We start from the raw sequence: 25699 nt of genomic DNA on the forward strand, positions 1-25699 counted from the left end.
GCTTTTTTTTAAAAAACCAGCACAATTCCTCTATCGCTACTTACACTTTGACAGGGTCCTTGATGCCCTGGCTGCGTACGCCAAGCCCACGCCCTTCTCTCCAGCCCATTTTCTGGAGCATCTGGAAGCCAACGTTTCTTTGGCTCAGCTTCTTGTGTGAAAACTCCAAATTCTTTGACTTCTGCCACTGACAACCAGATTAAAAGAACAACAACCACCACTCATTGCATTAAACACACAGCAGAAGACAACGGCAGGATCATACACATTCTATGTAATACTGATTCTACCTCTTTGAGGCGAACGATGTCGCCATGTCCTGCGATGTCTTATTTTGGTAACTTTGTTTTGGAAAAGCCTTGATAGATGCCAATGCTCACGGACTTTTAAAATTAAATTATATTCTTGTGACGTGAGGACTAACGGATGGACCGCAAAAATGGATCCCGCGAGCCCTAACAGTTGCAAAGAGAGTTGATACTTCAAGGTTGGAAGGATCAACACCCACCATTCACTTCTCAAAGGTTTAAAGAACTCACTGCCTTTTTTCATATGAACTTTATCTAGTACACATTTTGAAAAGCGGGTTGCCTATTCTCTTTGCTAATGGACACCTCTTAATATAGCACAACTAAATTTTACATGATGATTCCAGAGATTGAGAAGCAGGCTTTTGTTTATGTTTGCAAACCATTGGACACCATTTGGAATCAAGATGGCGTACTGAAGCTTTCATAACTGCATTTTTTTTAAGGTTCCTTAGAATTCCTCAGCAAAGCCAGGCACAAGGATGCTAGTACCTGATAAATGCCCACCTCTTTTGGATATCCGTTTGGACTGCTTATATTAATACGTTTAAATTAGGATGGATGGGTTATTCTTATTGTTAATGTGAGCTGACTTTTTTTCTTTTTCATTATATTTGCAATAAAAATGAAAATCAATGGACTTAAAAAGAGTTAGTCTCGTCCACTGATTTCAACAGTTCTACTCCGAGTACGACTTCCTTGATGCAACGCAGTGTGTATTTTATCTTTTACAGCAGTTTTAACTAGTTTTCAAAGTGGCCTAAAATCTCTTAATAATATCTGTACTGTAATTACATGTTGCAAGAAACAAGCCGCTTGCCCCCCTCACCTTCTTATTTGCAAATGATTGACGGCCACCAGGTCGGTCGTACGAGATCCTGATAGGGTCATGAACTGCAATGTAAAAAAAGAAACAAAAAAGAGCTCCAAGAGGTCCAAAGTCAATCCAAACACAAACAACATTTAGTAAGAATTACCTCCCCAGCTTAAAGAGCGGATCCTTCTAGTTCGGGGCGGGGGGACTTTTTTCAGACCGAGGGCAACCTTCTTTTCTGGGCAACCTTCCAGGGATCAGCAATTGGAAATTTTACCTTCATACAGTACTAAGTCCTATACACACACCCCTCTGTCCTCCCATCCAGGCAGGCAAGAGGGATTAATCGGCAGTCAAGGACACAGGAAAAAACTGGTACTCAAGATGCATGCTTAAATTGCTTTTTAAAAATGCGTTTTTAACTTTGTCTATTTGTGTTTAATGTTTTTAACCGTTGTAAACCGCCCAGAGAGCTTCGGCTATGGGGCGGTATACAAATGCAATAAATATTTATTATTTATTCATTTTATTAGTCGCCCATCTGGCTGGCTGGCTGTCCAGCCACTCTGGGCGACGTACAACGTAGGCATACAATACGTAGGCATTAAAAATCTAAAAACAATGAAGATCAAATCTAACCCACCCCAAAAGCCTGCCTGCAGAGCCAGGTGTTCACAGCCCGGTGGAAACTCATTAAGGAGGGGGCACGGCGGAGATCATTTGGGAGGGAGTTCCACAGGGTGGGGGCCACAATTGAAAAAGCCCTCTCTCTAGTCCTCACCAGTTTGCCTGTTTTGACTGATGGGATGGAGAGAAGGCCTTTTGAGGCTGACCTTGTTGGGCAGCATCACTGATGATGCTGGAGGCGCTCCTTTAGATAGACTGGGCCGAAACCGTATAGGGATTTAAAGGTCAAAACCAACACCTTGAATTGGGCCCGGCAAGCAACTGGTAACCAGTGCAACTCTTTTAGCATAATAAATAAATAAATACATGCAACATGGAAACCGCTTTTGAAATGACCTCCCAGCAGGCTGCGCAGCCTGCGGCCCAGACAGCCGCCCAGCGCACCTTTGGGTTCGTTGATGAGGCAGACCCTCTTTGACGCTGGGATCAGGCCCACTTTCAAGGATTTGCTACTGATCCTCTTGCGCCCGAAGGGGGTGCCCTGGGGGAGCACCTGTGCAGACATCCCTGTGGGTGCAGAGCCTGGCTGCCCTTCCTCAGATGCACTAGAGGCCTCCGCTCGGGCAGGCCCCTCTTCCGACACTGTTGCTCCCCCCTCCTTCTCCTCCTCCTCTGCTCCAGATTGGAGGGCCTCTTCTTCCTCTTCCTCCTCCTCCTCCAAGTTCTCCCAGCCACCCTCCATCGGCTCAGGCCTCTTGCCAGTGGATTCTTGCACATCGCTGAAGCTGATGGAGGGGCAGAGCTCGTACACTTTCAACCGATAAAACTTGAATGCCGAGCTTTCTCGATCATGTAAAAACCTGAGAGGGAGAAGAATTTCATTTCTATATTGCTTCGTTATGACATCTGTATCTCGCCTTTCCAGAAGGAGCTCAAGGTAACATAAAATGGGGCTCGCTCGTCTTGCCACATCTGAAACTCACTGCCCCCCTCTCCAGATCTAAATGGCAGAACAAGGGTTCTTCAGGGGTAAACCAACACTTTGTTCCTGGTTCCATGCGTTTCACAACATGGGGTTGGACTTGATGGCCTTATAGGCCCCTTCCAACTCTACAATTCTACAATTCTATGAAATCCATCAAATGTTCAAGCTGACGAAAACATTGCTGATGGAACAGCGTAGGGACTACGCAGTTTCCGAGGGGAGGGGTCCATGGCTCAGCACAAGCTTTCTGCAAGCAGACAGCCCCACATTCAATCTATACAGCACTGGGAACCTTTTTCAGCATGAGGGCCAAATTCCCTTCTGGGCAAACGTCCAGGGGCCACATGACAGTAGTGGGTGCGGCCAGAGGCAAAAGGGGATGGAACAAGTGTGAATGGTAGTGGGCTCTCTGACACGGGAGGCATTCAAGAGGCAGCTGGACAGCCATCTGTCGGGAATGCTTTGATTTGGATTCCTGCATTGAGCAGGGGGTTGGACTTGATGGCCTTGTAGACCCCTTCCAACTCTACGATTCTATGATTCTATGAATTTTACCTTCTGCACAGCAGACTAGTTCCACACAGCCCATTATTTTACTATTGGGGGGGGAAGAAGACTGAAGAGGGAGGACTCTCACCACAGGTCAGGGTTATCCGCACTGTTGTCAATACTAAATTGCTCAATTTCTGGGCCAACCTCAGCGACGAACTTGGCCAGTCTCTCAGCTGTTACCATCGTTTTGGGATCCACTGAAAAGACAGGAAAAATGGTATCAAATTACTCAGTTTTAAACAGGGGGCACACGTTGGTGAGCTACAACCATAAATTACAGGAACAGAGGAAGTTGCTTTATATACGGAGTCAGACCACTGGTCCATCTAGCCCAGTATTATCCACAAGGACCAGCAGAAGGTCCTCTCAGGTGTTTCAGACAGGCGTGTTTCCAAGCCTACCTGGAGACACACGAGACATTTGAGCATAAAGTATGTCCTCAACCACTGAGCTATAGCCCTTTCTTCTATTAAAAAAAAGATTCCAGTCATCATGTTTAAGAGCTGATTTAAAGATGAAGTTGCCTTTTGGCAAGTCAGACGCTTGTTCCATTTAGCTCAGTATTGTTTACACTGGTTGGCAGCAGCTCTCCAGGTTTTAGGCAGGTCCCTCCTGACCCTACCTGGAGATGCTGGGGATTGAACCTAGGACCTTCTGCGTGCAAAGCTGTACCCCTGAGCCAAGGCCCTTTTGAATGCATCAAATATTATTGTTGTTGTTTTGATCAGTCACTTGCTAAAGGTCTCCAAGCCAACTTACATCATCATGAAAAGCCAAAAGAACGTATCATACATAAAACAAAAATAAAACAAGACAATAACCATCCTTACATGGACTTTGATTGCTGTTAATTTATTCTTAAGTAGTAGTAACATTTCTCAAAGGGTGTTTTCCTAACTCGTAGAGTGCATGCCTCAAATTTCTATAAAGTAAATAGACTGTCACTATTTGGGCTACGGAGATGCCTGGCTTCAAATTGGTGCTCAAGGAAGATTGGGTTTTAACCGTGAGCTGTTTATTCTCTTTTCCACATCTATTTAGAAGGCAATGGTGAACCACCTCTGAATACTGCTTACCATGAAAAGCCTATCTGTAGGGATGCCATAAGTCGGAATCGACTTGAAGGCGGTCCATTTCCATTTAGAAGAAAACTCCCATCAAGTTCAGCAAGGCTTACCTCCAAACAAATAGTGATAGCAGTAGTGGGGACCATCTGTGAGCCTCCAACTTCCCAAACCAGTACAACCTGTGGTCAGGAATGGTGGGAATTGTAGTTCAGCAACACCTCTTGGGGGGGGTGAGGTGGAGAAAGGAGCCAAGGCATAGGACTGCAGCTTTAGTGGATGGTGGGAAACCAGTGATGAATATTTCTGGAAAATCCTGAATCTGCAAGTTTACTGTAACATTTCCACTATCCTAATCATTGAAGATTTAGCCTGTTTAGTTGATGCATTTAGTAAAGCAAGAGTTTCTTAAAAAGTATGGTGTGTGAATTGCAAAAGGTGCATGAAATATTTCTTTAAAAAAAATTAATACCTCAAGCAACTGAACTAGAATATTTGACTGGGGAGGAGATTGGGGGGAAATCGATAAAGCACACACTGTGGTTTAAAGCCAGATTTCAACTTGACATCAGGAGAAACTTCCTAACTGTTAGAGCCATACCACAATGGAACCAATGACTTAGAGAGGTAGTGGGCTCTCCGACACTGGAGGCCTTCAAGAGGCAGCTGGACAGCCATCTGTCGGGAATGCTTTGATTTGGATTCCTGCATTGAGCAGGGGGTTGGACTGGATGGCCTTATCGGCCCCTTCCAACTCTACGATTCTACGATTCTATGAAATGTTAGCACAAAAGAGCCCTGCTAGATCAGGCCAGTGACTCATCTAGTCCAGCATCCCGTTCTCACAGTGGCCAACCCCATGTCCCAATGGGAAGCTCACAACTCGGACCTGATCACAACAGCGACTCTCCCACAAAATGGTATTGACAGTGGAGGCAACGCATACCCATCTTTATGAATAGCCACTGATGTTATATTCAAACAAATTCAATGAGTTGGAAATATTTTAAGACATGGCAATTCAACAATGTACACCTCCTTTTCCATAATGAGCATTATTCAAAAGTTTAAGGGAAAATGGAACGCACAAAATATGTTTTTATTTACTAATTTTCGCATACCTAAGGAGCCAAAGTGGGCACAAATGTACATGCTTCCTACAAAAAGATGTCTTAAAAAAGTTAAATAGAACTTTCAGTTCTAGATTTGACTGGTAGTATGTCCATTCCAGTTATGTAATCTTACTTGTATGTGCTTGTTCATTATATTAGTTATCAAGTTTTAGAGAAAAATGCATTTTGTAAAAGTGGGTTTTTTCTCCTACAGAAAAAAAAGTTAATTGCATGGGGAAAATTTCCACCCCACATCAATGGGTCATAATCAACATGAGTCGTACATACTCCATTGAAATTAACATGACTAAATTAGGTCCATTGATATAAATAAGTTTACTCTGAGTAGAAGCAAGCTGGACACATGCCACAACTTATTTGTATACCTCTTTTTCATCCCAGCCTCTCCCCCCCGCCCCCAAAACAATGAATGAAGTACTGATAACAGATTTAATACAAAAGAAACATGATACTGACCTCCTTGCAGGGCTGCTGTATGAATGGCAATGTGTGTGCATGTTTTAATTCATTATTCGTCGAGTGGCAGTGTGGTGTAGTGGCTAGTGTCACAGACCCAGGTTCAACGCCCAAGTCAACTATGAAGCATGCTGGGAGTTTTCACATTAGTCAACCCTGGCTGCGATTGAACCTCACATTAAGCCATAAACTGTGGCTTACTGTGCATGAGGTCGTGTGCCGCTTGCACAGCAGGGAAACAAGCCACGATCTCTGGCTTAGCATGTCTGAACCAGCAACTGTGGTTTGCTTCACTCCCAACAAAACCATGATCTGTAGAGAAGTTCATCACTGGCTTACCGATCATGGTTTGTTCAAACACAGCTACTTCCACATGCTACTGCCTAGCTATGGGCCATGGCTTGTTTCCTTCCTGCGTGAATGAGGAGGAGACAAAACATCCCAGATAATGGGAAACTGCTGACTATGGTTTACCATGTTGTGCAAGCTAGGCAGCCTAATCTACCTCATAGGGTTGTTGTGAAGACAAAGGAGGCAGAGGGCAAAACCATGTAAAGCACTCTTAAACTCCTCTGTTAAGAGGAAGAGAGTGGGACAGAAATGTCATACACAACATAAAATACTAGAACAAAGTTAAGAGGGCTATGCAGGATATGAAATAGTAACCATGATTTAGACAAATTCATGGAGGACAGGGCTATCGATGGCTACTAGCCATGATGGCTGTGCTCTGCCACCCAAGTCAGAGGCAGCATGCTTCATACATTAGTGTTTAAATGCTGAAAATTCTATTAAAAAGACCTCTGTGGCGATGGGAAGAACAATCTAGGTGTGACAACTAGGTCAGAGCCTCATCTCCCTCACACCCCATGGGCCATGTTTGATAAGGGGGCGGAGCCACCTGCCAATCATCTGACATCATGTCAGATGACCCTTTCCTGCCTGCACAGCTAAGCAGCTGATTGGCGCCTGCAACCCCTCTTTTAGCCAACTACATCCTTACCCGTTTGGCCAAGCGGGGAGGCACAGTACGCCTAATTAGGGGTTCTCTACACCTCGAGCAGACAATCCTGGGTTAAGCGGACTGATGGTTCAAACTGCTATAAGGCAACCTCCTACACGTACCAATAGGAAGCTAAGAGCTGGAATTCTGGAAGCAAAGGTCAGCTCAATGATGGAGCACCGTCTCTGCATTCAAAAGGTCCCCAAGGGCAAAAATCTTTGCATTTCCTGTGAAAAGGATCAGAGGAACCACACAAGGGGAAAAGCCATTTGCTCGAGATCCTAGGAAGCTGATCAACAGGCCAATGGACCCGACTCAGTAGAAGGCAGCCTTCTACGGGATGTGGGCCGCAGCTCAACGGTACAGCATCCGCTCTGGGTGCAGAAGGCCCTGGTTCAACCCCCAGCATCTTCCGCTGAACTGGAAGTCAGGCAGCAGAGGATGCGAAAGACACCACTGAGCAAGGAAAGGCCCCTTCCTATCTGCACCTTCCCCTTGAACTCACCTACCATCGGGGAACTGGCACACTAACGGCTGGGGATCCCCAGGGAGTCCTGGCGAGCCGGCAGCACCCAAAACCTCCCCTGGGGCTGGGGCCTCTTCCAGATCAGTGGCCGAGTCGCAGGCCCCGGCCTTGTCCAAGGAAGGCTCCGCCGAGGCAGCTGTGGGGCTCTGGGGTGGCTGCTGCTGCTTCAGCACCGTCCCCGCAGACAGGAGCGTCTGGGTCCCGATGGTGGCCCTCCCCGCCTTCCGAGCTGCCATTGCCCGCTGGAGGATCCCAGGCCGCCTCCTCCGGAAGAGCTTCTTTTTGACGCTGGCAACTTTCCTCGCATACAGCAAAGCCCGCACAGCATCCGAGGCCCGCTGCTCGGGGCTCTTCTCCTCCTTCGGCTCTTCTTTCACGGTGGACATCAGCCGCTTCATCTCGGCCAGCTTCAGCTTGTAATATTTGTGCTCCAGGCTTTCCTCTTCATACAAGAACCTGTTTAACCGGGGGAGGAACAGCCGTTTAATCAAGACACCTTACTCTAGAACTGGGCCTGGTAGTAGAATGCGGCCCTCCGGGCCTCTCTGTCAGGCCCTTGGAATTCTCCCCAGGCCACACCCTCACCAGCCTTGCTTCACATCCTCCAGAGTGTTGTTCCCCGGCTGGGATACGTTTCAGGCATGAACTCTGATTGTGCCTCTCGCTTGCCTGGATGGAGGATAGAGAGGGATGCTCGAATGCGTGCAGACATTAGCCTACTACAACAAAGGGCTCTAAAAGGCTCACTGAGAAACAGGCAAAGGGCTCTCTGACCCTTTCTCCGCCAGCATGAACAGCAACAAAGGCTCGGCCAGGGCACTGCAGTTGCCCATGGCCACCAAATCCCCCACTGTGCATGGGACAGAGCAGCTGAGGTGTCCTCATACGCGGAAAGAGCCTTTTGTCCCCATTGGATGTGGCCCCAAAGAGCTCCTTGCCAGGTCTCAGCACAGAAGAAGGCAACCGAGGCACAAAACTATTTTAGTAGGGGATGGGAACTCTGCTGAAAGCCAGGCAGAAACCCGGTGCATGCAAGAGAGAGTTTTGTGGTACATACAGGGTTGTGTACATGCCAAGTAGTATCACGGCAGTGGGGAAGATCAAATCCTTCCTGGGTATTTTAATATTCTCTACTGTTCATTTAAGCGACGAGAGTTTGCAGCCAATGCTAGCCCTACCCAGAGTAGTTCCATTGAAATTAAAGGAGGTTAGAAAGCAGGCCCATTGCAATGAATGGGCCTAGGTTGGGTAGGCCTTCACTGGGGACAACCCTACTTTAGAAAAATTTAGCCTGCTTCTCTTTCCCTCCCCCAACAAAAAGGAGATGCTAAAAGCAGTTTACAAACGTAAAAAGCAGACGTTTATTTGAAGCAGGGATAGAGAACATCCATGGCCCTCCAGATGTGGCTGGACTCCAACTCCCAGCAGCAGCCACCGCCGTCAGCACACCCAATAGTCAGGGATGATGGGAGCTGGAGTCCAGCAACATCTGGAAGGCCAGAGGTTTCCTCATCTCATCTAAGAGGAAGCATTCTGCTCTCAGGCATTCCTCCATCTCTTGCACGCAGTAGAGCCCCCTTGCCCAATCTTTGGGTCCCCTGATGTTGCTGGACTCCAACTCCCATCAGCCCCTGCAGCCAGCAGGCTTATGGCCAGGAATGATGGGAACTGTACCCCAGCAAGCTCTGGGGATCCAAAGGTTGGGAAAAGCTGCAGCAGAGGACGTTGCATCTTAGATTAGGAACGGGGAACATCTGTGGCCCTCCAGATGCTGCTCAACTCCAACTCCCATCAGCCCTAGCCAGCATGATCAATGGCGAGGAACAACGGAATCTGAAATCCAACAACATCTGGAGGGCCACAGGCTTCCTATCCCTGGTTTAAAGCCAGCTGCCTGCACAGAGCTGCCCCAGGTACTGAAGTCCAGCCCTACTTTCTCCAGCTGAGCCTCCCTCAGGTATCCACTGGCTTCCCATCGTCATCAGGACGCAGAGACTCAGGCCAGCAGAACCTACCTTGCAGGGTTGTCAGGTGGTTAGCCTGAAGACAGCCCCGAGTGACAGACTAGGCTGGCCCTAGAAATCCTGCCACCTGAAGGCTCCAAAAGGCAAGAATTTTGTCGATTTTGTCCCCCATGCTTTTTAACATGTACATGCAGCCTCTGGGTGCCGTCATCAGGAGTTTTGGAGTGCGTTTGGAGTGCGTTGCCACCAGTACGCTGATGACACGCAGCTCTACTTCTCCTTTTCATCTTCTACAGGTGAGTCTGTGGATGTGCTGAATCATTGCCTGACCACGATAATGGACTGGATGAGAGCTAATAAACTGAGACTCAATCCAGACAAGACTGAGACACTGTTGGTGAGTGCCTCCCCTGCCCAGATGGTGGATGTTCACCCTGTTCTAGATGGGGTCACACTCCCCTTGAAGGAACAGGTTCGTAGTCTGGGAGTTCTTTTCGATCCTTCCTTGTCTCTTGAGGCGCAAGTGGCCTCGGTGGCAAGGAATGCGTTCTACCACCTTCGGTTGGTAGTCCAGCTATGCCCCTATTTGGACAGGGATGACCTCGCCTCAGTTGTTCATGCTCTGGTAACTTCTAGGCTGGATTACTGTAATGCGCTCTACGTAGGGCTGCCCTTGAAGACAGTTCGGAAGCTTCAGCTAGTGCAAAATGCAGCAGCCAGACTGCTGACGAGGACCAGCCGGTCAGCACATATAACACCTGTTCTGGCCCGTTTGCACTGGCTACCTATTTGTTTCCGAGCCAGATTCAAGGTGCTGGTTTTGACCTATAATGCCTTACACGGCGTGGGACCGCAATATCTTGTGGAACGCCTCTCCCGCTATGAACCTACCCGGTCACTTCGCTCAGCATCTAAGGCCCTCCTCCAGGTACCAACCCATCGAGAAGCCCGGAGGACAGTTACTCGATCTAGGGCCTTTTCTGTAGTGGCCCCCGAACTGTGGAACAGCCTCCCCGAAGAAGTACGCCTGGCGCCTACGCTTCTATCTTTTCGGCGCCAGGTTAAGACCTGGCTATGCTCCCAGGCATTTTAAGCGTTTATGTTATAATTTAATTTTTTTATTTTTTATTTTTTTCTTTAGTTGCTGCTTGTGTTTATTGTTTGTTGTCTGATTTTATTGTTGATATTTTGTATTTTAACCTTTTTGTACACCGCCCAGAGAGCCACTCGCTATGGGCAGTCTATAAATGAAACAAATAAATAAATAAATAAGAAAAGAAAAAGGAAGATATTTACCAATACTCTGGGTTGCCTTTCAGCTCAGCTCTCCCTCTTCCCGTAAGCATGCCGGAAATGATGCTGTTCACCAGCTTCTCAATTGTCTCAGTGACCTTCCGATCAGCACGTTGCGGGACTGGGTAGATGGGGGGGAAAGTGAAAAGTTCACAATACCAATGAGAATGGTCACTGGAGCTTGCCAAACATTTTACTGCTAGCAAACTTATTACAGATCCTGCAAGTATGTTTGTTTTCAATCAACCGCCAAAACCATTAACATTACCAGCTATTTGGAGTGTTGCCGGGGGGGGGCAGGGGAGGGAGCCCTTCTTTGTCACACAAGCCACAGCCCCAAACTATCCCAATGTTTGGACATTTGTTCTCGGGTGCAGGGGAGAGGCATCTCAGGCCCAGGGGCCAAATGAGGACTCAATCACCCACTGCAGGCCACAGCCACGCAACTGGGATGACCCAGATATATAAGCATACGAATGTACATCTGAATTGCAGAACGTGTTAGCACAGGAATGTGGAACCGGCAGCCCTGCAAATGTTGGTGGATTCCAACTCCCGGCAGCCCCAGTCAGCGCAGCCAACGATCAGTTGCAGTCTGGCAATATCCCGGGCTACAGATGTTCCCCATCCTTCAGCTAACAAGCAGCATTCCTTACTGCATGTGACAGAGGAATGTCTCTACTGAGGCGTGTTTGGTTGTGCCACCACCGGGGGCTGGCCCTGTTGGCGTTGACTCATGACACAGCCTTTTCAGTGGTGGCTTCTGTGATGTTCCTATATTAATGTATATATGGTAAGTGTTAGTTGTTTAGAAGATACATGGTAAGTGGAGTGAAAGGAGGGGGAGTGAATGGGCAGTAGAATGCGAGATGATTGGCTGAGTGTTTAAAATGGCTGAATGTATAAAAGGAAGAGTGAGAGTGGGAGAGTGGGGGGGGGGAGAAGAGAACTGAGTGGGTTGCTTGGTGGGGTTTAGAGAGTTGTTTACCAGGAGGGAGGTGGAGTTCGGATTAGTATTGAGTAAAACCATATGCTTATGTGCCTTAAGAAGAAATCTTGTTAATCTTGTTAGCTTTGTTATCTGTAATAAATACTTAATTTGGTTTACCAAAGGCCTGATCCTTGGCTGGGGTTTCACAGACCAGAAGGGAGGGTAAGGTAATGACCAAGGCTGAAGGGGAACTGTAACAAATGGTGGCAGCAGTGAAGAGAATAACAATACCAGTATTCAGAGTCTCTGAGAATACTAGTATTGGGACGTTACTGGTGGTTGCCTAGCAGGGGGATCTGTTGAGATCTGTGCTAGAGCGGGGAGAGAAACCATAAGAGAGAGCGGTCCGGACTGGTGGAGTCCCTGGTGGTGCCTAGTGACAGGCAGTAACCACGAGCAGGTAGGAACCTGACAGGGAGAGCCAGGGAAGGACGCCTCACAGCTTCCTGTTTGCAGAATGCCCTCCCAGGTGAGGTGCATCTGTTTCCTTCATTGCTGTCTTTTAGGAGGAATTAGAAAACATTTCTGCTTACCCAGGCATTTGACAGCTGAAAGAGACTGTCCCTGGCAACTTGGACATCACCGGATCAAATAATGTTTTTAATTGGAACTGCTTTTAAAATGTTTTTAGATTTTTTTGGGAAAGTTAATTATTTTGTTGGTGTTTGTAGAAGCAGCATGCCATCCCGAGAAAGGGGAATGTCTCGTAGGGAAGGGATAGGGAAACTTGTGGCCTTCCAGAAGTTGATGGGACTCCAACAGCCCCACCAACCAGCACAGCCCATGGTCAAGGACAATGGGCACTGTGGAGTCCAACAAAATCTGGAGGGCACCAGGTTGGGGACAGCTGGGTTAGACTTACAACTTCTGAGAGGAAAGCCCCCAATTTCAAATGCTCATTCAAGCACTAATCTCACTGGACCACCATTTGAACGGTTACTCACTCTATCAGCCTAGTCTTTGCGTCCTTTGAGATTGCAACATCTTGTCTCATTGTTACCACCTGGATGCAACTAATATGGTTGAATGTGTATTATGTGTGAATGATTGAGTTGGTGGTGTATGTGAGTTTTTATTTGGAAGCTTTGTAGTTATTTTAATATTGTTTGGTTGTGTTATATGTATGTTTATTGTAGTGTGTGATTGATTAAGTGCATGTGTGTCTGTGTGTGAATTTTTGTGTGTATTGGTGTGAATGTGCATTGTATGGATGAATGTGACTGGGTGTGTGTGTATATGTGAGTTTTATTTGTTTTAATATGTGCCTGGGAGAGAGTATTATACATCGACCGGGGAGACTTTCGGGGGCCCCAATTAGCGTAGTGACGGGTAATGGGAGGTACGGTGTTGTGAGGAGAACGTGCCAGGTAAGGGGAACAAGTAGTGTCTGTGACTTGTTCCGGTTCTCCTCACATCCCCAGGACTGCTAGTTGTTCCATCAGTCAGCCTTCGGATCTCCATGCGCTGTTGTTAAACGCCAGGTCGGTTCATCATAAGATCTCCCTTATTCATGATTTAATTGTGGAGGAGGCTGCCGACCTGGCGTGTATAACTGAGACCTGGGTGGGCAATCAGGGAGGAGTTGCTCTTTCCCAGCTCTGCCCACCTGGGTATACGGTTCAGCATCATGGTAGAACCGAAGGACGGGGAGGTGGGGTTGCTGTGGTCTATAGGAGTTCTTTCTCACTCACCAAGCACCCTGTACAGGTGACGACTGGTTTGGAGTGTCTTCACCTTGTGCTGGGCCAGAGAGACAGACTGGGAATTTTGTTGGTGTACCGCCCGCCCTGCTGCCCAACGAATTCCCTAACTGAGCTGACAGAGGTAGTCTCGGAGGTATTGTTGCGGTCCCCTAGACTATTGGTACTGGGGGACTTCAACGTCCATGCCGAGACTGCTTTATCTGGGGCGGCTCAGGACTTCATGGCCTCCATGACAACCATGGGGCTGTCTCAGGTTGTTACTGGCCCAACACATGTGTCGGGACATACTCTTGATTTGATCTTCGCCACTGGGCATGGAGATGGTGATCTGGTGGTTGGGGGTTTTTCATCTACCCCATTGTCATGGACAGATCACCGCTTGCTGAAGTTTAGGCTCACAACGACCCTTTCCCTCTGCAAGGGTGGGGGACCTATTAAATTGGTCCGCCCCCGGAGACTAATGGATCCTGAGGGTTTCCAAAGGGCTCTGGGGGATTTTCCGACTGAGAAGACTGGCGCTCCTGTCGAAGCCCTGGTCGAATTGTGGAATACGGAGATGACCTGGGCGGTTGACACGATCGCTCCCATGCGCCCCCTCCTATGTAGAGCTCATATAGCTCCATGGTATACCTCGGAGTTGAGAGTGATGAAGCAAGAGAGGAGGCGGCTTGAGTGCAGATGGAGGCGAACTCCCGACGAATGCAATTATGCCTTGGTAAGTGCCTGTTCTAAGTGGTATATAGTAGCGGTGAGGGCAGCAAAAAAGAGATATTTTGCTGCCACAATTAAGGCGTCTCTTTCCCGCCCAGTGGAGCTCTTTAAAATTGTACGAGGGCTTTTACACTCTGGCCCTCGGGATATTATAGACTCATCTGTAGCCCGCTGTGAAGAGTTCGCGAGGCACTTCCAGGATAAGATCGCATGCATTCGTCGGGACTTAGACTCCAATATTATAGCAGTTGGTCCTAATGAAGCATCCAGATCACGGTCTTGTCCTCATTTATTGGATGAGTTTCAGTCGGTGCAGCTCGAGGATGTTGACAAGATCCTTGGACTGGTGCGGGCGACCACGTCTGTTCTAGATCCTTGCCCCTCTTGGCTGGTGAAAGCTGGCAGGACCGGAACCGCCGGCTGGGCCAAGGAGGTAATAAATGCCTCTTTAAGAGAGGGAGTGGTCCCTGACTGCCTAAAAGAGGCGGTGGTGAGACCGCTCCTGAAGAAATCCTCATTGGACCCAGATAACCTGAACAACTATAGACCTGTGGCGAATGTTCCGTTCCTGGGCAAGGTTCTGGAGCGGGTGGTTGCCGGCCAGCTCCAGGGGCTCTTGGATGACACTGATTATCTTGATCCATTTCAATCCGGTTTTAGGCCCGGTTTTGGCACTGAAACAGCCTTGGTCGCCCTGTACGATGACCTTTGTCGGGAGAGGGACAGAGGGAGTGTGACTCTGTTGATTCTCCTTGATCTCTCAGCTGCTTTTGATACCATCGACCATGGTATCCTTCTGGGGAGACTCACGGAGTTGGGAGTTGGGGGTACTGCTTGGCAGTGGCTCCGCTCCTACTTGGTGGGTCGTCACCAGAAGGAAGTGCTTGGGGAACACTGCTCAACACCCTGGACTCTCCATTGTGGAGTCCCGCAGGGATCGGTACTGTCCCCCATGCTTTTCAACATCTACATGCAGCCGCTGGGTGCGGTCATCAGGAGTTTTGGGGTGCGTTGTCATCAGTATGCTGATGACACGCAACTCTATTTCTCCTTTTCATCCTCTTCAGGTGAGGCTGTTAACGTGCTAAACCGTTGTCTGACCGCGATAATGGACTGGCTGGGGGCTAACAAACTGAAGCTCAATCCAGACAAGACCGAGATGCTGCTGGTGAGTGCCTTCACTGCCCAGATGGAAGATGTTCATCCTGTTTGTCAGCTCTACACTGCCTCAGCAGTGTCAGGGGGGGCTGGAAATTCCTGGGTCTTTGGCAGGGAAGGAAAGTCCTTAGCCAGCAGTCGGGTTGTAAATCTGCCAGGCCTATCCGAAGCGTACTTGCCAAGTCAGAAGTCCAGAAGCGAGGTCAGTGGAGGTCCGGGATCAATTGCCAAGGAGGTCAGTCAAAGAGATGCTGCAGGGAAACTAGGTCTACACAAAGCCACGCCTGACGTTGCAGTCAGCAACAAGCTGCAGCCAAGGTGTGCCTTATAAAGAGCAGGATGGACAGCAGGTGTGAGCCCTCAGCGTTTGGGCCTTAAGGAGACAGGCCTGCCTCTCTTCTGCCTGACCTTCTGCTGTCTACGTTCTGCAGGTGAGGGGGGAGTATCCTGTTCACTGTCTGTGTCTGGCTGCAGGGCCTCTGCTGTCCCTGGGGTGCTCTGCAGCTGAGGGGCAGAAGGAGCTGGATTCTCAGGAGGCTCCTCCGTGTCTGCTGCTGTTACTCCCGAGTCGTCCTCATCTGAGGAGTCCTCTGACGGGGCTATGACACTGTTCTTGATGGGGTTACACTCCCCTTGAAGGAACAGGTTCGTAGCTTGGGAGTTCTTTTCGATCCTTCCTTGTCTCTTGAGGCCCAGGTGGCCTTGGTGGCACGGAACGCTTTTTACCATCTTCGACTGGTAGGCCAGCTACGTCCCTATCTGGACAGTGATGACCTCGCCTCAGTTGTTCACGCTCTGGTAACTTCTAGGTTGGACTACTGCAATGCGCTCTACGTTGGGCTGCCCTTGAAGATAGTTCGGAAACTGCAGCTAGTCCAGAATGCAGCGGCCAGACTACTGACGCGGATCAGAAGGTCCGCTCATGTAACACCTGTTCTGGCCCGTCTGCACTGGCTTCCTATTTGTTTCCGAGCTAAATTCAAAGTGCTGGTTTTGACCTATAAAGCCCTACACGGCATGGGACCGCAATACCTGGTGGAACGCCTCTCCCAATACGAACCTACCCGTACACTGCGCTCGACATCTAAGGCCCTCCTCCGAGTTCCATCCCATCGAGAAGCTCGGAGGGTAGTGACCAGAACCAGGGCCTTCTCGGTGGTGGCCCCCGAATTGTGGAATAGTCTCCCCGATGAGGTATGCCTGGCGCCGACGCTGCTATCTTTTCGGCGCCAGGTGAAAACCTTTTTATTCTCCCAGGCATTTTAGAATGTATTTTAATAATTGTTTTTATAGTGTATTTTAAACAGTATCCTATTATTCTTATATTTTGATGTTGCTTGGTTTTTGTTGCTTGTTGTTTTGATTTTTGATTCTGTTATATTTACTGTATTTATATATCTTGCTTGTTTTATCTTTTATGTACACCGCCCAGAGAGCCTTTTTGGCTTAGGGCGGTATATAAATAAATAAAATAAATAAATAAATAGTCTACCTCACAGGGCTGTTGTGAGAATAAAAAGTGGAAGGGGGGAGAAAACTATGTACAACATCCAGAGCCCCTTGGAGGAAGTATGTATCTGTATCAAGTGGGTCTATACAGATCTCTCTCTCACTCTTCAAGAAGGCCTCCTTACTCTTAATTTTCGGTCTCGTTTCCGGAACACCCCTCTGGCCCGGAGCCTGGGTCTCTGCAGCTGGCCTCTTTAACTGCATCTGGTAGTCGCTTTTCTCCAGCCAGCTCTGCAAGTGCTCGATGTACTCCCTTCCAAACAAAGCAGAGGTGTCAAAATTGGGGAACATGGTGGGCTTAGGGGCCGCTTCCTGGAGGCCAATGGCTTCAAGGATTTTCTCGTGCCGGAACTCAGAGGCCAGGGCGAAGGTTTGCCCCAGGAGGGCCAAGGATTTGCGGCAGAGGGACACAGTGGTCTCGAAAGCGGCTGCCATCTGCCCCGGCTCATTGAAGCTGCTGGACTTGATGTTCAGCTCATAGGCATTGCAGGCCATCAAGAGGGGTGTGGTGCTCTTCAGCAAGTAAAATTGGAGCCGCCTCATGTACCAGTCAAAAGGCTTGATCAACTCGTAGAAGCAATTCTTCGTCTTCACCACCTTTTTCTTCAAGAGCAGATTTAAGAACTGTTTGTCAACTTTGGGCGTCCTCAGCGCTGCGTGTTGCAGACACTGGACAACGGACAAGCAGAAGTCCTGGTGCTCAGCCTTCAGCAAGCACTTGAACGAGGCCAGCATCTTGGCGCAAGTCTCCGTCTCCAGTGTGAAGAGAACCCGGTACAGTTCAGAATACTCTGGGTCTTTTCTGATCTCGTTGAAGCCGGCCCATTTAATGATTTCGACCCCAAAGGTTGTAAAAATGTCCGAGGGGCCAGTGAGTTCCAAGTTCACCTCTTTGCCCTGGGTGTATTTTGTGAGGTTCAGGTTCCTATATTGCAGGGTGCCCCTTTGGGGGGGCAGATGCGGTCTCTGGCTAAGTTGCGGCCGCTGAGAAGGGACAGTTTTCCTCTTGGAATGGTTGATGGGGTCTCTCAGTAGATCATCCGTTGGGGACAAACTCTGAGCCCCCCATTTCTTGACAGGAGAACCGGTGTCCATCTTATTTTTGACCATGCCTCGAGATGCCATGCTGCGCTTTCCCCGCAGATCCCTTCTGGCATGCAAAGAGGAGATGAATTCTCTCTCGGGCTCAAGCCTGTATTCCTGGTCATAATCATGACGCTGCACAGCCCCAAATTCCTCTTCTAAGAGCCCTGGCGACCGGAAATCACCCAACACTTTTCCAGAATTCTGTCGGCGTCTGTCGACGTCATGGAGCCTGGAAGGCTCTCGAGAGGGGACACGGTCAAAGTCCCGCTTCCGAGAAGCTGGGTTCCCATAGTCCTGCTCTCTGGTAGATGGGCCGGCGTAGTTCCTTTCCACAGAAGATGAACTGCCATAGTCTCGTTTGCGAGAAGATGGCTGCACATAGTCTTGGGTCTGTGCAGACAATTGGGTGTAGTAATCCTCCTCCTCTTCTTTCTCCTCTGTGACGTGGCTGGCGGATCTATAGGGAGGCACTGAATAGTCTTCTCTAGGGGCTTCTCTAGCACCTTCTCTCCAGTCACTACGCACGTACTTCCCGTCATCCTGAAAATCCTCATCCTTGTCCTCATACCGGGCCCCCGAGGCTGGATGGGAATGAACTGCAGAGAGAAAACAAAGCTGTTGCTCAGTGAATAAAACCGGGATGGGCAACCTGTGGCCCTACAAATAATGTTTTACTAAAACTCCCATAATCACTGGCCATGCGGGCTGCTGGGATTTGGGAGTCCAACTTGACAAAGTGCCCCATGATATTCTGATTAGCAAGCTAGCTAAATGTGGGCTGGATGGAACAACTATCAGGTGGATCCACAGTTGGCTCCAGAATCGTACTCAATGAGTGCTTATCAATGGTTCCTTCTCAAAATGAGTGGAAGTAACGAGTGGGGTACTACAGGGCTCGGTCCTGAGCCTAGTGCTCTTCAACATTTTTATTAACGACTTGGATGAGGAGGAGCAGACATGCTTATCAAATTTGCAGATGATACAAAATTGGGGGGCATAGCTAATACCGTGGAAGACAAACAAAATTTAGACCTTGATAGGCTGGAGCAATGGGCTGAAAACAACAGAATAAAATTCAACAGGGATAAATGCAAAGTTCTACACTTAGGAAAAAGAAACCAAGTGCACAGTTATAAGATGGGGAATACCTGGCTCAGCAATACGACATGTGAGAAGGATCTTGGAATTGTTGTTAATCACAAGCTGAATATGAGCCAACAGTGTGATGTGGCTGCAAAAAAGGCAAATGCTATATTAGGCTGCATTAACAGAAGTATAGTTTCCAAATCGCGTGAAGTATTAGTTCCCCTCTATTCAGCACTGGTTAGGCCTCATCTTGAATACTGCGTCTAGTTCTGGTCTCCGCACTTCAAGAAGGATGCAGACAAACTGGAACAGGTTCAGAGGAGGGCAACAAGGATGATTAGGGGACTGGAAACAAAGCCCTGTGAGGAGAGACTGAAAGAACTGGGCCTGTTTAGCCTGGAGAAGACTGAGGGGAGATATGATAGCACTCTTCAAGTACATGAAAGGTTGTCACATAGAGGAGGGCCGGGATCTCTTCTCGATCGTCCCAGAGTGCAGGACACGGAATAATGGGCTCAAGTTGCAGGAAGTGGTAGGAGGGAGGTGCTCAGAATGACAAAGCAATATGATAAAAAGTCACAATTTTATTCCGTTTTTATGAATAAAAATTATATAAAAAGCCTTTTTTATTTAATTTTTATTTATAAAAACGGAATAAAATTGTGACTTTTTATCATATTGCTTTGTCATTCTGGGCACCTCCCTCCTACCACTTGTTATATTGAATGACATCCACTTTTTTTCTACCTCAAGTTGCAGGAAGCCAGATTTCGACTGGACATCAGGACAAACTTCCTAACTGTTAGAGCCATACCACAATGGAACCAATTACCTAGAGAGGTATTGGGCTCTCCAACACTGGAGGCCTTCAAGAGGCAGGTGGACAGCCACCTGTCGGGAATGCTTTGATTTGGATTCCTGCATTGAGCAGGGGGTTGGACTGGATGGCCTTATAGGCCCCTTCCAACTCTACTATTCTATGATTCTAAAGGACCACAAACATTCCCCATTCCTGCATAAGACCCTGAAAAATACAGATGGTCACCAAGGAGTAAAAGGTTTAATGAAAAACTCATTGTTCATCACGTACTGGTATAATAAAATGCAAGAGGATGTGCAACCATACATCCTGCAAGGGGGGTTGAAGTAGAATTTTTGATTATATCTTGTATAAAAATATGGAAAATGGGAATGGACTGACTTCAAGTCAGTCCCAACTAATGGTGACCCTATGAATGGGAATTTCATGGTAAGCGGTATTCAGAGGGGCCCCTTCCTGTCCGCAGCTGCCAGCTGGGGGGCAACTGGCCTCCTTGGGACTATGCAGCTTTCCCACGGCTGCACAGGTGACAGGGTACGTCACCCCTGAGCCGCTCACTGTGGGGGTGATCTTTAGCTGGCCCTTGGCACCCAGGAGACATGAGTGGGGATTTGAACTCACAGACTCTGGCCATTCATCCAGGCTCTCCTCCCCACTGGGCTATACCAGCTATAGGCTAAATACTGTAGGTTATATCCAGTGTTAGTCATACTCATTTCAATGGGTTGACCAACTGAAATTAATAGATGTGACTAACTTTTGTTTATTAATTTCACTGAGTCTACTTCAAGTACAGTTAGCTGGATACAACCCATGGAAATGAAAGATTTCCCTCAATTTTTTTTTAATATTATGGATTCATGCAAATAATCCGAAAGCTTCTATTATAATCCATTGTAAGCTTCTTTTTAAAACACTAACAGTAAAAAGTTGCTTGTAAATACTCCCCATAAAAGGTGCGGTCATATTATTAGTTCACCTGGCAACAAATTTATTATTTAGATACCATTTTTCTGGTAAGATACAAAACAAGCATTTAAGACAAGAAATAAACATACAGTTGGAATGGAAATGGATTGCCTTCAGGTCGATTCCGACTTATGGGCGACCCTATGAATAGGGTTTTCATGGTAAGCGGTATTCAGAAGGAGTTCCCCATTGCCTCCCTCTGAGGCTGAGAGGCAGTCACTGGCCCAAGGTCACCCAGTGAGCTTCGTGGCTGTGTGGGGATTTGAACCCTGGTCTCCCAGGTTGTACTCCAACACCTTAACCACTACATCACGCGGGTTGGATGTGCTGTGACTGTTTCCATTGCCAAAGACTATCACGGGTCGGCATCACGGGTCGTGACTCCCCAGGACATTAACATCCTTATTGTGAACTAGCTGGAGGTCTGATAAGAACTAGGCATTACTGAAGATCAAGCTGAAGAAGATTCTACAGCTGGCGGTTCTTATTATTGTAGATTGTGGTTATGAATGGATTTTATGTATGATTGAATGAGTGAATGTAACTGAATGAATGGATACGTAGATTCAGATGGATGAGATATAGTTATACTATTATCATTGTCATTTTTGTTATTATTTAAGGTTAGGAATTAGCTTGGACTGGATATCTGTATTGGATATCTATTGGTCATGGAAATAGGTATGGGCATTTAACATTTCAACTCCCATCCTATATTTTAGTAGTTATTATAGTCTTATAGTGATTAGATGAGTAGATAAATTGACATTAACTAATCCTGTGAAACAGCGATAGAGTACGAACTTATAGGGAACAGGTTCTGGATCCAGATCTGGATTCAATCTCAGAACTGATCCAACTCTCCGGCGTCTGGGGATAGGGACATGTGTAGATCTGGGGGGGATGTGACAAAAAGGGATGGGGGCCAAGGTATACAAACATTGGGCGGCAGACGATGGAGTGGTGCTGGAGGCAGACCATGTCAGAGTAGAGGAACAAGGGATAGATGCATAATATCCATCCCTTGTTCCAGGTCTGCCCATAACCCGAAGATAACTGGGGGATGCAAGATTCCAACCAACCTTCGTTTGCTGCTGTGTAATGCCAGGTCTGTGGTGCAGAAAACATCTTGCATCCATGATATGATCTTGGATGAATCCGCAGACCTGGCATGTATAACCGAGACCTGGTTGGACGAAGCCTCGGCACCTATTCTCAAGGCGATGTGCCCGCCAGGTTTCCGTTATGCACATCAGCCGAGGGAAGGAAGGCGGGGAGGGGGAGTGGCTGTCATCTATCGGGAGTCCTTGGTTTTTGCCAGGTCTCCTCTCCATGGGACCAAGTTTGTTGACTGCATGTACTGGAGGTTGGGCCCGAAGGGCAGTTTAGGGATCCTGCTTGTGTACCGCCCACCTCGCTGCAAAGCAGAATCCCTGGCCGAGGTGCTAGAGGTGGTCTCGGGTGTGCGCATGGTGTCCCCAGAATTGCTGGTGGTGGGTGACTTCAATGTGCACGCCGAGGCCATTCTCAATGGAGCCCCTCGGGATTTCCTAGAAACCATGACTTCTTGGGAACTGCACCTTAGTAATGCTGAGCCCACCCATGCAGCCGGTCATGCTCTCGATCTTGTATTTGTCCTGGGAGAGGAGAAAAGTGCTCTGAAGTTAGGGGCTATTACTTTTACCCCTGTGTCATGGTCAGACCACTATCTGGTAAACGTAGACTTCTCGATGCCGCACACCCTCTGCAAAGGCACTGGACCTATTAGAATGGTCCGCCCCAGGCGCCTGATGGATCCAGAAGGATTCCTGACTGCGCTGTGGGATTTGGAACTTGCTGAAGGTCATTCAGTCGATGCCCTGGTGATGGAGTGGAATACAGGGATCACCGGGGTATTAGACCGAGTGGCTCCGAAACGTCCTCTCCCCTTGAAAAGATCCCAGACAGCACCATGGTACACACCACGGTTGCGTGTTCTGAGGCAGGAGGTGAGACGACTAGAACGCCGGTGGCGTAAGTCCCGCTCCAAAGATGCTCGAACACAAGTTAGAGCAGCAGTAGCTGCCAATCATGTGGCAATAAAGGCAACTAAGATTACTTTGCTGCCTCTATTGCATCAGCGGAGTGCTGTCCCAGGAGGTTATTCCAAGTGGTCCGAAGCCTGGTCGGTCCAGTTGCTCAGGAACCCTTGGAACACTCAAAGACCTCCTGTGACAATTTAGCAAAACACTTTGCCGATAAAATCGAACATCTGAGAAGCTCAATTTCGCATACCGTGATTGCAGATAGTGGACCAGAGTTGCCGGTCATAATGTGATCAAATGGGATCGGTTTCGGCCTCTTCCTTCTGAGGATGTGGACAAGGTGCTATCAACTGTGAAGCCTACCACTTGTCTCCTTGATCCATGCCCATCATGGCTCGTGATGAGCTGTAAAGAGAGATTGAGCGAAGGGATCAAGGCGGTGGTAAATGCATCCTTGAATGAGGGTGTATTGCCATTAGCCCTCAAGGAGGCAGTTATAAAGCCCATCTTGAAAAAGCCCTCCTTGGATCCCCAAGATTTAAAAAACTTTCTCCCAATTTCAAATTTACCATTCTTGGGCAAGGTCACTGAACGAGTGGTGGCCAATCAGCTGTCAGCGCACTTGGATGAAACGGATTATTTAGATCCATACCAATCGGGTTTCAGGACTGGACATGGAACTGAAACGGCCTTGGTCGCTCTGGTGGATGATATGAGGATGGCACTAGATAGATAGGGGAGAATTCACCTTTCTGGTCCTCCTTGATCTCTCAGCGGCTTTCGATACCGTCGACCACGGTATCTTACTGGATCGTCTGGAGGGATTGGGAATAGGAGGCACAGTACTAAACTGGTTCCGTTCCTTTCTCTCCGATAGACACCAGCAGGTGGCATTGGGAGATGAGGTTTCAGACCCTTGGCCCCTCAACTGCGGTGTGCCACAGGGTTCTATCCTCTCTCCCATGCTATTTAACATTTATGTAAAACCGCTGGGAGCTATCGTCAGGAGGTTTGGGCTGCAGTGCCACCAATATGCGGATGACACTCAGCTCTACCTCTCATTTAAGACCTCACCAGAGTTGGCTGTGGAGACCATGTCCAAGTGCCTGGACTCCGTGAGTGGATGGATGGGAAGGAACAGGCTAAAGCTGAATCCTGATAAAACGGAGGTACTGCTCGTGGGAGACAAAGGAGGGTTGGGAAATATTGACCTGGTGTTTAATGGGGTAAAACTGCCCCTGAAGGACCAGGTCCGCAGCCTCGGGGTGATTCTTGATTCCGGGCTGACCATGGAGGCTCAGGTTTCATCAGTATGCCGGGCAGCTTGGGGTCAACTACGTCTCATCCGGAGGCTGCAACCCTACCTTCCTGTCCACCAGCTCCCACTCGTAGTACATGCGCTGGACCTCTCGTTTAGACTATTGCAATGCGCTCTACGTGGGGTTACCCTTGAAAACAGTCCGGAAATTACAACTGGTACAAAACACGGCGGCTCGTTTACTTACGAATATCCGCCGTTATGATTATATTACCCCAGTGTTATACAATCTTCACTGGCTTCCAGTTGTATTCCGGGCTCAATTCAAGGTGTTGGTATTAACCTTTAAAGCCCTATACGGTTCTGGCCCAGTATACCTGAAGGAGCGCCTCCAACGTCATAAAGTATGCCGCCTTACAAGATCTGCCACTCAGGGCCTTCTCTCGGTTCCGCCGACTAAGGTAGTTAGGTTGGTGAGGACTCGGGAGAGGGCTTTTTCTGTGGCGGCCCCCACGATTTGGAACTCCCTCCCAATAGATCTTCGACATGCCCCTTCCCTAGACATATTTCGCCAGGGCCTGAAAACATGGCTTTTTCATCAGGCCTTTACGATCCTTGAGACTTCCAAGATGAATTAGTTCTGGAACTGTAATACGAACAATCTACTAAATACTGTAATTCTTACTGTACTGTACTGACTATATTGTCATTGTATTTTATTACGTTTTATTGTACGCTGCCTAGAGTAGCCATTGGCTAGATAGGCGGCCTATAAAATAAAGGTTATTATTATTATTATTATTATTCTCCTAAACACACAGATAGTAGCACAAAACCTTAATTTCAAAAGGGCAGCTGCAAAAACCTTTAAATGCAACAGATTCTAAACTATACACTGAAAGCCTGTCAAAAACAGCCTTTACAGAGGCAGCTGAATACCAACCACGAGGGAGCCCGACGGACTCGAGGCTTCCCAAAGCCTCCGCAATGGCCACTGGGAGAACAGAATGCTGGACTAGATGGGCCTTTGGTCTGCCAGAAGGCTTGGCTTGATCCAAAAAGACAGTTCTTTTGTTTAAGTCCTTATGCAACCTCCCACAACTTTGGCACCAGCACTGAGAAGCACAATGGCCTGCCTAAACTCATGTAGGAAGCTGCCTTAAAGAGAATCAGGCCACGGGTCCATCTAGCTCAGCATTGTCTACGCTGACTGGCAGCAGCTCTCTGGGGTCTCAGGCCAGGGATTGAACCTGGGAGCTTTTGCATGCAAACCAAGTGCTCTACCACTGAGCCATAGCCCTTCCCAAGAGAGCAGGACATCCAAACTGGACCCAAAACATGCTTCTCGCACACAGAAGGTTGCAGGGACACAGAAGCGTATTCGTTTGCAAATTCACAGAAAAAGCAAAAGTCTAAACATCGCCAAAGAGGTTCTGCCAAGGGCCCGATCCTCAGGGACATCTGGCATCCATGGAACGTCGAGGCTGTCAGTTGAAGGAGGGCTTTGGGAAGCAACTGTCTTCCTCAAGCTCTTCACGCTACATATAGAAATGATGCGGAATCTTTGGCTCTCCAGATGTTGCTGAACAACTCCTTCCATCAGCCCCAGCATGTATGGACAATGGCTAAGGATAATGGGAATTTTACTACAGCACTATC

General features: G+C 48.1%; 1 protein-coding gene across 6 annotated transcripts in view; it reads right to left on the minus strand.

The window, feature by feature from the left end:
• The window catches only part of LOC133372903 (SURP and G-patch domain-containing protein 2-like), a 38562-nt gene that overhangs the window by 8756 nt on the left and 4107 nt on the right, over positions 1–25699 (minus strand). For 5 of the 6 annotated variants that reach the window (XM_061602067.1, XM_061602066.1, XM_061602063.1 and 2 more), the window contains exons 4-10: positions 16923–18479; positions 10729–10846; positions 7452–7924; positions 3372–3483; positions 2194–2609; positions 1138–1202; positions 45–187 (exon numbers count right to left, since the gene is read on the minus strand). In XM_061602067.1, the coding sequence (XP_061458051.1) occupies positions 45–187; positions 1138–1202; positions 2194–2609; positions 3372–3483; positions 7452–7924; positions 10729–10846; positions 16923–18479 (2884 nt within the window). The remainder of the gene's footprint in view (positions 1–44; positions 188–1137; positions 1203–2193; positions 2610–3371; positions 3484–7451; positions 7925–10728; positions 10847–16922; positions 18480–25699) is intronic. The other variant, XM_061602069.1, reaches the window with a different exon arrangement.

Source organism: Rhineura floridana, chromosome 18 (genome assembly GCF_030035675.1).
Source record: "Rhineura floridana isolate rRhiFlo1 chromosome 18, rRhiFlo1.hap2, whole genome shotgun sequence".
Classification (NCBI taxonomy): Eukaryota; Metazoa; Chordata; class Lepidosauria; order Squamata; family Rhineuridae; genus Rhineura; species Rhineura floridana.